This window comes from Lepidochelys olivacea, assembly GCF_965140295.1.
Source record: "Lepidochelys olivacea isolate rLepOli2 genome assembly, chromosome: 6".
Lineage (NCBI taxonomy): Eukaryota > Metazoa > Chordata > Testudines > Cheloniidae > Lepidochelys > Lepidochelys olivacea.
Window position 1 is genome coordinate 55444105 of NC_140416.1, and position 12277 is coordinate 55456381.

The following is a 12277-nucleotide window of genomic DNA, read 5'->3' on the forward strand; positions in this document are numbered from 1 at the left end:
TATCTTACACTGCATTTTCACTTAGCTTGGGGTCTTATATCTAAAGGACAGTCATCTTTTCCTCTTGGTGATAAGTTTAAAAATGTAAGGATGACAAAGCATTAAAAGCAAAGAGATTGTTGTACAACAGACCAATCTTTTTATACTTGCCAAATGTACCATTATGAGCAGGCCCACCTTGCTTTTATATCCAGTTCCAGGCCCGACAGTCCTAGTCAACTTTGGAAACAATTGCTTGAGACAACAACAAAGCCTCCAACCAGTAGAGGGGAGTGGGGAGGTAAGATCAGCCTGGGAAGGACAATTGTTGTCTTCTCACTCAAGCAGAATGGTATTTGGGCTTTGAAGAGTCATTAATCCCTTATGTGTCCAAACAACATTCATTCTGATACTCCTAACCAATGTCTCCCATATCCTAAACAGGTGTAACAGACTGCTGCATTTATGTGAAAAATAAAGGAGAGCTACTGGAGAATGCTTCAGCATCAACTGTGTTGAGTGAGACCAGCATAAGAAGCACCAGAAATGCCACCCACAACAGTACTGCCTCCAGGTACACCGAGATTCCTGTGGTTTGGGTAACTGTGTTAACATGATCATAGCTTCCATGACACAGAGGGATCCAAGCAGTCCAGACATTGGAGTGGCGCTTCAGTTTGCCAAGGTTGGGGCAGTGGTGCAGAGGCCTTCAATGGGATTGAAGAAATGTACTCCGAACTGTCAGACAATATTTTCTGCTGTTTCCTCTTTGGATTATCATGCTCACATACCCAAGCAGACATCACTCAAAGCATAGGCAACCTGAGGTTCCCTCTGAATGTGCCTTGGCCATGAGTAGGGAGACCAACCGCACCTCGGTGCAAAGTGAGAACAGTACTAAGGAGAAGGTGGTGCAATGTCCAGGAAGGAGTCAACGGAGGATTTGGTATTCAAAAAGGATAGCATATAGAGGCATCAAAGGCAACAAATTGTCAATGTGTCCCAGGGATACTGGCACATCATGTCATGCAGGATCAAAAAACCACAATGCAGACAATAGTTAGCTTAATGATAGCTAACTAAGTTAAAAGAAAAAGGAGTACTTGTGGCACCTTAGAGACTAACCAATTTATTTGAGCATAAGCTTTCGTGAGCTAGAGCTCACTTCATCGGATGCATACTGTGGAAAGTGTAGAAGATCTTTTTATACACACAAAGCATGAAAAAATACCTCCCCCCACCCCACTCTCCTGCTGGTAATAGCTTATCTAAAGCGATCACTCTCCTTACAATGTGTATGATAATCAAGTTGGGCCATTTCCAGCACAAATCCAGGTTTTCTCACCCCCCCCACCCCCTGCCCACACACACAAACCGGGGTGGGGGGTGGGTGGTGAGAAAACCTGGATTTGTGCTGGAAATGGCCCAACTTGATTATCATACACATTGTAAGGAGAGTGATCGCTTTAGATAAGCTATTACCAGCAGGAGAGTGGGGTGGGGGGAGGTATTTTTTCATGCTTTGTGTGTATAAAAAGATCTTCTACACTTTCCACAGTATGCATCCGATGAAGTGAGCTGTAGCTCACGAAAGCTTATGCTCAAATAAATTGGTTAGTCTCTAAGGTGCCACAAGTACTCCTTTTCTTTTTGCGAATACAGACTAACACGGCTGTTACTCTGAAACCTGTAACTAAGTTAAGTGATTTCATGGCTGCCCACTAAGCAGTCAATGTTAACATAGCATCTGTTTTTAAATCCCAGAAACATATAAAAAAAGACTTCTCTATTTCGAACACCAGGATCCAACCTGGAGAATCCGGGGATGTCTTGCAATAAGATCCTTTACCCTCAAAAAGGATGGGAAAGGATGCAGAGAAGCATCTTTCTTTACAATTGCCTGGCTACTACTGATACACAATAATGTACTGTCATCCTTTTCATATGGGCCTTTTACTGTGTGATTTTTGGATAGCTAAGCCTTTAGATTTAGAAGACACAGACAGCTGTAGCTCTGAAGTGGATATTTGGCAGCTGATTCTCCTCCCCTTCCAACTGGTAAGTGTTTCCTATGATATTTTCACCTCTCTCATCATTGACGAGATGACATCCTCACAAACAGTAGATTCTGCTTAACAGAAACCCAGATATTAACAACCTCTGGTTAATAGCAGTACTTCGCTGGGAACCAATCCCATTAGCTTTAATGGGAATGGGATTTCAATATTGGCAATAGAATGCCACTTATTAAGAACATATTTTGGGGGAAAAGGCCCCAACTATAGGCAGGTTTGCAAGGCTGCAGCCAGGGAAGGAAGTGCTGGGATGTATCTTCCCTGGCTGCAGCCCTGCAAATCCGCCTATGGACAGGGATCACACAGGAGGCAAGGGGCTAGGATGGGAGGCTGTGGGCAGGGCAATAGTGGGGAGGGGGGCTGTAGCAGCGCAGACGCTGGAACTACACAGTATTTCTCCCTGTGCTCTCCAAGCTGCACTCAGGGAAGGAAGCACTGGGATAAGCTGACCCTGATCCCCTGAGAGCACAGGGAGAGGTACTGTGCAGCTCCATGGGCCCCAAGCACCCACAATCCCTGTAGAAAGCCCTAGCATCAGGACACAGCCTCCCTCCATGCTGCTGCCCTGCCTGCAGCCAGGTTTGCACAGCTGCAGCCAGGGAAGACACATGCCAGCCCTTCCTTCACTGGCTGCAGCCGTGCAAACCTGCCTTCTATTAATTGGGAACTACCAGATAATGGCAACTTTTTGCTGGCAACTGAGGGGTTGCGAATAAACAGAATCTACTGCACCTCCCAATTAAAAAAAAAAAAAAAAAAAACACAAACAACCTTTTTTCCTCCATTACATATTGACTCATACACTTTAAGGCCAGAAGGCACCATCTAGTCTGATCTCCTGCACATTGCAGGCTACAGAACCTCGCCCACCCTCTCCTGTAACAGACCCCTAACCTCTGGCTGAGTTACTGAAGTCCTCAAATCATGATTTAAAGACTTCATGTTATATGGAATCCACCATTTTACTCTAGTTTAAACCAGCAAGTGACCCATGCCTCATACTGCAGGGGAAGGCAAAAAACCCCAGGGTCTCTGCCAAGGTCTCTGACCTGGGAGAAAATTCCTTCCCAATCCCAAATATGGCAATCAGTTAGATCCTGAGTATGTCAGCAAGACTCATCAGCCAGACAACCATAAAAGAATTCTCTTTAGTAACTCAGAGCCCTCCCTATCTAGTGCCCCATCTTCAGTCGTTGGGAATATTTGCGACCAACAGTCGCAGATGGGCCACATGTTATCGTGGGCAATCTCATCATATCATCCCCTCCATAAACTTATCAAGCTCAGTTTTGAAGCCTCTACTGCTCCCCTTGGAAGGCTGTTCCAGAACTTCACTCCTCTGATTGTTAAAAAAATTCATCTAATTTCAAGCCTAAACTTGTTGATAGCCAGCTCATATCCATTTATTCTTGTATCAACGTTGGTACTTAGATAACTTGTCTCCTTCCCTGGTGTTTATCCCACTGCTGTATTTACAGAGAGCAATCTTATCTCCCCTCAGCCTTTGTTTTGTTAGGCTAAACAAGCCAAACTCCCTCTCATCAGGTAGGTTTTTCGTTCCTCGGACCATCCTTGTAGCCCTTTTCTGGACCTGTTCCAGTTTGATTTCATCTTTCTTAAACTTAGGAGAATTGCACACAGTATTCCAGATGAGGTCCCACCAGTACCTTGTATAATGGCAATAATGCTTCCCTATCTCTACTGGAAATACTGCACCTGATGCATTCTAGGATTGCATTAGCCTTTTTCACGGCCGCATCATATTGGCAGCTCATAGTCATCCTGTGATCACCTAATACACCCAGGTCTTTTCCTCCTCTGTTGCTTCCAACTGATATATCCCCAGTTTATAGCAAAAATTCTTGCTGTTAGTCCAAAGTGCATGACCTTGCACTATTAAATTTCATCCCATTTCTATTACTCCAGTTTTCAAGGTCCTTTAGATCTTCTGGTTTGATATTCTGGTCCTCCTCCCTATTGGCAATACCTCCCACCTTTGTATCATCTGCAATTTTATTAGCACACTCCCACTTTTTGTGCCCAGGACATGAATGAAAATGTTAAATAAGACTGGTCCCAAGACCAATCCCTGAGGTATTCCATTAGTTACCTCCCTCCAGCCTGACAGTTCACCTTTTAGTATGACCAATTGTAGCCTCCCCTTTCACCAGTTCCTTATCCATCTTTCAATTCTCAGATTGAGAATAAGTCAGTATTTTTATGATGACTTCCAAGACAGTGTTTTATTTTGTATCTCTATGGCTGGAGTTGGTATTGTAACAGTTTGGCACTGTTTTGTTCAAAACCTCACACTGTTAAGCAGGTGTCAGTCATACTGGGAAAAGATTAAGAGGGTTCTGTTTACTCACTGAGGCAGGCGAGTCATTATCCCACCCGCATATAAAGGAAGTAGGAATGTCTGTCTAAAAAGAAAGGCACTTGGGTTGAACAGTCATCAAGAAGGAAGCCTAAAAGTAGCCAACTTTGGGGAGACAGTTTAAGCTGGCCTTTGTCTTATATCTTACTGCTGTGTTCTTTATTATTTAAGCCAAACCGCAGAAAAGTGAATTGGGACTTTTCATGCTGTGTGGACTGTGTTTATAAAGTTAGGAAAGGTGTCTGCTTACAATTACTTAGTAAGAGGTGTTTTAATCTTTTTATATTATGCATTCAAAGAGGGGAAGATCCATGCTTAATAGTGGCAGTCCCAGATCACCAAAATAAACCAACAGCCTCTCAGACTTTTTTTTAATGTCACAATTATATTCATTACCATAAATTCAAATGGCACATTTGCACATTTCTTCCACTGGCAATAGAAAAGGTGCTCAAACATGCACTTGGAGCGGGTTTGGTGGTGTGGGGTTTTGTTTGTTTAATTGATTGATTGAGAGTGGAGTGGCATGAATTTTTAGAGATTCTGAGCATCCACAGCTCCCATGGATTTCAAAGGATATTCTAAAGTATTCAGCATATCTGAAAAGCTTAGCTCTTATGTAGGTTCCTAATTATGAATTTAAATACCTAAAATATAGGCATCCAAGTTCATGAACTTTAGCCTAGATGTACCTCTACTACACTGGAGAAATTCTGATTAAGATGTTACCGAATCATATTAGCCTGCAATGCCAGGACCACCTGCTATGCAAGGGCACTACATCAATGAGAGAAGTTTTTGGGCTTGTCAAAATTTACAAATCTGTCTTTTCAGAAATGCTTCTGCATAGCTTATGTATGTTTGATTGCTTGTACCAGTTTCTCCTCCTCCTATGTTCTATGGCCTTTTTTGAGCTTTCCTTCCCCAACAAAATCCTTTTGCCTGCATACACAGTGTAGATCACAAAACATTTTTTGAGTGAAGTGTGCTAGTATTAGGCATTCTGTTTAGACCTTTAAGTGGGTTTCATGAAAATTCCACTCTACTATTTGTGATTAGTATGCAGGAAGGGCGGAGTCCCAGGATATATTTATGCACCCTTCAGTTTTACTATACTCTTCAGGTTGATATGATCCCTGTAATAAATTTGACAGCTTATTCATGATATATTTCTGAAGACTTCAGTTATGGCAGTTTTCCTTTGTTGCTTAAGTGATTTGTTTGCATTTACTCAAATGCATATCAACTACTTATTGCTATAATTGTGGCTAATTATTCATCATTACTACTTTTATAAAAAACACCACCCTTTTCTCTCATTACACACAATTAAGTAGCAAGACTGGAAGGAACTTGGTGGATTATAAACAAACAGAATGTAGATTGGTAATCTGAGTTATCCAAAAAGGCCGCCTACAGTTGCTTTAAATTCTAAAAACAGTGAATAAACTTGCTCATCCTTAAGAGACAAAGCAAAATGGCTTGCTTTTGCAGTGTGTTCTCTATAGGATTCAGTAATCACCTGTTCTAAACAGTAAAACATGTTTGTGAGTAGACTTCCTTCTGAAGGAAAAATAATTAAAACAGCCTGACATCAGTGCAAAGAGAACTACCTTTTGTGTCTTAATATAATTCTGTGTAGCACTTACATACCAAAGTGATAAGTGCATCAAAAACTTAGACATCTTCTGACACTGGATACCTGTTTCCAGCTATATCAACAAAAAGGCTCTGTTTCTCTTTAGGCTTCTGCAAAGGAATCCTCTCAATTCCTTCAACGTCAGTGCATTGTTAAGGAAAACACACTGAAGTGCAACACAAATAAGAAAACAAATTCTGTGAAACCTGGATGAATCATTTAATTTTATTGCAATTTAATTACAGAAAAAGTACCCTCTCCACTTTGTTCTTGTTTGAAAACAAGGCCATGTAATGAGATTTCTGCTGCCAAAATTACTATGTGGTAGAGCCCATATTAAAATTACCTGTTAAATGGTTCTTAGACTTGGTCAAGATGGTAAGATGGGGAAGGAAAGTGAAGCAGCACCAAAAAAGGCCAGAGAGCATTGAAATGTGTTCAAGGGAGCCAAGAACAACATTCACAAAATATGAAGCAGCATTTCTGAAAAGGAAGTTATGCTTTTAGGCCCATCAAATTTACATATTTCACAAATTATGTCCTTGTACATCAGGTAATCCAACCCGACACCGGCACTGCAAGGCAATATTACTGGACAACACCTTAGAAAAAATTCTGGTTAAATAGGCATGCTTTAATTTTCTAATGTATTAGGCATGGAATAATGTGTTCAAACTTGGGAGGAAAGGTGGTCTTGTGGTTAAGGCACTGGAATACTAATTTGAAAATTGGTGGTAAACTCCTGGCTCTGCCACTGACTTTCTCTGTGACCTTGATTAAGTCACTTAACTACTGGCACAATTCCATATTTTCACTCAAGTAAGGTGAACTCTTCCTTGTCACTGAAAACAAAGTAATGTGGGGCACATTCAGTAATGGCATATCTGTGACAGGGTGATGCCATTTGTATTTGATTGGGGAGGGCATGGAAGAGGAGAACAGATGTCTATTGCAAGTCTTCATTCTGCATGCCTTCTTTCACGCCAGCCCCGCTCCATCTCAGTCTTTCATGAGAGCTATAGGTTCTCCAACTTTGAAAATCTACAACATGTATGTTGGTAGCTTTCCTGATACTTCAATTGCTAATTCTAAACCGTTATACTTTAAAGAGTACACGTCCAGAGCAGGGATTTAGCTCCAGGTTTCCACTATGGTTATCAGGAAATCATGGCTAAACCCCCCATGAAACAGAAATGTTACCACTTAGTGATGAAAGATTAGTACAGTTTAACCATCTATTTTATGGTACAAAAATCTTAAAATCAACTGGGGTGAAAATGAAAGTAAACATGTAAAAGGAAGTTTTAAGGGGACATAATCAAATCTGGTCCCAAACTTAGACTTGATAAAAAGTGCTTGTGCAAAACCTAAGAAATGCTGCCTTTTTTAAATTCCAACTGATTTTTTTAAACAAACACATTCTTCTCCAACTGAAACACTGTAGCTCTGAAATCACTAAACTTAAAACAAAAGCCAAACTGACCCCACTTATTTTCATTTTCCCAGATGAGAAACTAAATAATTAACAATGAAAGTTTAAAAATTCACTTTACTTTTAAAATTAAAATTATCAGGAAAAAAGAACAGTTTAAAATTTAAAATTTACACTCCCCCTCTAAATTAAATTTATGTTCAAGAAAAGTTTGTTCCCTTTCATTGAAACCTACAGCGTGCACAGCTTCATTACCTCCCAAGTGAAACAAATCAAAGCATTTACTTTCACCACTCTTTACATTTTCAACAACTAAATGAATTTTTGGCTTGCCTTTTTCTGTACAGCTTAATTCTGCATTGACTAACCAGTTTCTCTTTTTTATGTTTATGCCTACAGATGACACAGACGACTTGCTTTCTCCTTGTAGATTGCCAGACCTCTTCAGTTTCACAAACTTCTGAACAGAGCTCTCATTATTAATTCTCAGCAAGAAGCCTTAACCACTATGAATCACTGCAGTGACAGACAGCAAATTCCAGCATATTAGCACTACTCCCACAATGCTTCAGAATGGGAGAGAAGTTCTACAGCAACTGGAAGCCTTGGCTTAACTGCCACAGATTTGGCACTTGCACTAGAAGCCTTTGTGCATCTTCAGTAAAGAAGAGAGCAAAGAATAATTTATAAAATTTCAGCAACAACACTACTGTATTTAATTCAATTTTTACAACTGTAGGTTCTCATTTGGTCCTCAAGCATAAGAGGAGGGACAATCGGGAAAGCAGAATGTTATACACCTCACTTCAGTGAAAGTTGATTAAACAATGGCAAAGGTCTCCACAAATTAAAAGCTGAATCATCATCATCCCACAGCTGTGGTTAAAAGAAGATGTCCCATGAACCTACCTAGGGGGAAATGAGGGCTAAGTCTCCAATTCTTGGGACAGCAGAATCTGGGAAACCTGACTCCCTTCTAGTCAAAAGCGCTAGCACAGTCTCTCTCTGAACTAAGCATATGCTACAACACAATCCCTTCGCCAGAGGCAGGGAGTGTGGCATTACCGTAAAAAGTGCTTTAGAACTGTATATAAAAGATGTGAGGAAACAGGAGTACACACCAATTTTGCTCATAAAACCACTTTAGAAGTTAGCCTACTGGATGCAGATTTCCCCCATATACAAAGATCAAACCAGTATTTTCTCAGTTACATTTGTTATAAAAGGAAAAATAATAAAAAATGAGAACAAAAGTAAATGCTCCATCGAAAGCACGGTCTCTGACTCTTAACAAACTGCATCCCTATGCCTTGCAAAAAATCACAGCTGTGCCTGCAGAAACTTTCAAATACTCAAAAGGGCCCCCCTCCACAAACACTACAGCTACATACACAAGAAGCATGTCTTCTCTTCATGTAAAAATGCATGTTCAGTTTAAACACAACTTCATATAATCCCCATTTTAGCAGCCATGCTATTTTAAAAGGGTCATTTTTGGGGACACTAGCAGCTCATGGACCCAGTGGTAGAGATGATAAAGCAGTTTACATCCTGTTTTAATATTTTGATAATCACAAGAACTGTTCAATATTTAGCAAAAACAAACAACAGGTACGTAAAGTAGGAAACTGGTTTACAATTTTCACACTTCACACTTTCTGTGTCACAAATGAGGTCCCTTTTCATGACTACTGGCAGCCAACAATTCAGAAACTGAGCTAATCAAAGCTTTTTTAAAACAACTCATGCTTTATCACATGACAAAAAATGCTTCACCATGTGAAATTTCAAGTTGCTATGCTGAGCAAAAAGGGTGTAGCTTCTCCTTAGATGAATGTCCACATAAACCAGGGGTGGGCAAACTTTGTGGCCCGAGGGATACTTCTGGGTATGGAAATTGTATGGCGGGGCATGAATGCTCACGAAATTGGGGTTGGTGTGCAGGAGTGGGTGAGGGCTCTGGGATGGGGCCAGAAATGAGGAGTTCAGGGTGTGGGAGGGGACTCCAGGCTGGGGCAGAGGAGTGGGGGGGAGGGGAGGGCTCCGGCTGGAGGTGCAGCCTCTGGGGTGGGGCTGGGGTGAGGGATTTGGGGTGTAGGAGGGTGCTCCAAGCTGGGACCGAGGGGTTTGGAGGGCAGGAGGGGGATTAGGGCTGGGGACGGGTTCGGGGAGGGGTTCAGAGGTGCAGGCTCCAGGCTGCGTTTACCTCAAGCAGCTCCTGGAAGAAGCAGCATGTCCCCTCTCCGGCTCCTACACAGAGGCACAGCCAGGCAGCTCTGCGCACTGCCCCGTCCACAGGCACCGCCCCTGCAGCTCCCATTTGCAGCATTTCCCGGCCAATGGGAGCTGCGGGGGCAGCATGCGGAGCCCTCTGGCAGCCCCCTAAATGCCACTCGTCTGGGAGCTGCGTGGAGCTGTGGTGCGTGGAGCAGCCCCTGACCCTGCTTCCTGACTGGAGGGCAGGAGTGGGGAAAGTCCCAGACCCCGTTTCCCAGCAGGAGCTCAAGGGAAGGATTAAAATCGGCTAGCAGGCTGGATGTGGCCCACAGTTTTCCCACCTTTGCCATAAACAATGGCTGAAGAGAAAACAGAGCCGAAAGCAACTAACATATTCTCAACTGCAGGCCAGATCTTCTGTTCAGGTTTTTATAATTGTAACGTTAAAGAATATCAGATCAGAGTTATAAAACCACCGTAAGACAGATGTCTATGTTTTTCTAAGCTTTGAAGTTCCTTCTCCCCATTTCTAGTACCTTACCTCCTGTCCCTGCCTGAACACAAACTGATAAGTCAGTCCTCTGGCATGATGGCAAACTAACCCTGAAACTATCAGGGGCCCTCTGACCTAACTGGCCGGAGCGGGGCCGAGCCGCATGGTGCGGCCCCAATCCAGTGCCCCGGCTGGAGCGGGGAGCAGCTTAAAACAGCTCGCAGGCAGCAGTTTTCCCACCCCTGATTTAGGCCATAGTGACCAAGAGCTGGCTTGATGCAGTTATATTTTCATAGTAATATTGCAAACATAAACTAACAAAACAGGTTTTTGACTGAGGTGGTTTTTTTTTTTTTAATAATGCATAGGTCAGTAGAACTCTGTATCCCATCACAATAAAATTTGAATTCTAATAGTTACCCATATGGCTTTGCAAGTCCTCTAGACATTCTATAGAGTAATCATCTGTCTGCCAATGACAAATATTTTCAGTCTACATATGGAGCAATCCCCACCAGGTGGCTAATGCCACTAGCAGTCAGTTGTGGATCAGTCCATTAGAAACCGAGCGCCAATGAAGACGAACAGTTGCCCTCGCAAAGATTAACAGACTGGCTTACTATGGACTAAGCGGTCTCCAGTGTTCAAGGGCATGAATCCAGAAGCCCTTACTCAGTTTCTCAGTCCATAATGTGAAATAGACTTCAAAGAGTTTTGCCTGAGTAAGGACTTCTTGGTTTAGAATAAAATGAGTGAATTTTAGACTATAACTCCGGTCTCAAGTTCAAATTACTGTAACAAATTCCAGTGTCTTCCCACTTCTGTTTCATATAAGGTAAAATATAGTTTAAACAGAACACTTTCTTGACACATTCATCAATACAGGCCATCAGATATACTAGTCCGTTTGTTCAAGCTCCATTTATTTGTCTTTATTTTTTGTTGTGCTAGAGAAATTAAATAAAGCCCCAAAACATCTGACTGCCCATACTTACATCCACACAAAGAAATTTAGCAGCTCTCTTGGAAGATGAGAGCAGACATTTCTTTAGAACATGGTGTTAAAAATATCTATTTCCCTACCTGTTTCTCACTCAAAGCTGTGATTTTGGCTTGGAGTTCATGAAGCTGTTTCTTCAAATCAGCATTCTGATAAGAAAGAAAAAAATATCTGTGAGAAAGAAACTCCATTTCTTAACACAATAGTAGCAGGACTTCTTGCACAGAGTACTACAAATAATAAAGCACCTCTGGACATACCACCAATCAAATTATCCAAATGGACAAGTACAGACTTATTCAAAAGTCATCTGGTGCAACAATCATTAGTGGATTTTTCCAGTGTTCAAAAATAAGTTTGGGGGGGAAGGAAGAGGTGGAACTCAGTTTGGAAGGAGTTAGTTAAAACATCCCTGGGTGCTTCACAATATGCTGTAATAAGGTTAATTTGTGTATCACTGTATTTTCAGGCCAGAGAAGCCAGAAGAAATCTGTTTATCTTAGGGATTTCTACAGTACGCAATACATGCTACTTAAAGTATTGTCTCACCTCCACTACTTATTCAGTGACAGACATTTGACTGTCAAGGACATCAATGACCATATCTATTAGTAGGAATTAAACATCATGCACACCAAATGAGAGGTGGAATATATCTACTACATCCTCTTCCCCCTTTTCGGTACAATAGTATATGTCTTTTTACACCTTTGCTTATATTTAGAAAAGTTGCAACAGCCTTAACAATGCACCACTCATGTTAGCAATTTGCCTACAAGGACATTTTCTCAAGTTTAAGATTCTGAGAGCCATAAACAGCTCACTGTACAGGATGTGACAGGGAACTCAATTTTTATTTACTAAATTTAATAAAAATACAAAGAAAAAAACCAAACCAAAACAAAACAAAACACACACACACACACGACAGAAGATATGCTTAACAGCTTCAAAATCTTGTTTGGCATGAGTCTCCCAGCATTTCTCTTCTTACATTTTCTCCTCATGCAATCTCTTTCTATGTCAAGTCATAGCTCACCTAGACAGTAGACTCTGTTGGTAAGG

The 12277-nt window shown here is 41.5% G+C and overlaps 1 protein-coding gene across 5 annotated transcripts in view; it reads right to left on the bottom strand.

Annotated features, from left to right (window-relative positions):
- The window catches only part of PHF21A (PHD finger protein 21A), a 251601-nt gene that overhangs the window by 159483 nt on the left and 79841 nt on the right, over positions 1-12277 (bottom strand). For all 5 annotated transcript variants that reach the window (XM_084631686.1, XM_084631689.1, XM_084631690.1 and 2 more), the window contains exon 5: positions 11296-11361. In XM_084631686.1, coding sequence (XP_084487812.1) covers positions 11296-11361 — 66 coding nt within the window. The remainder of the gene's footprint in view (positions 1-11295; positions 11362-12277) is intronic.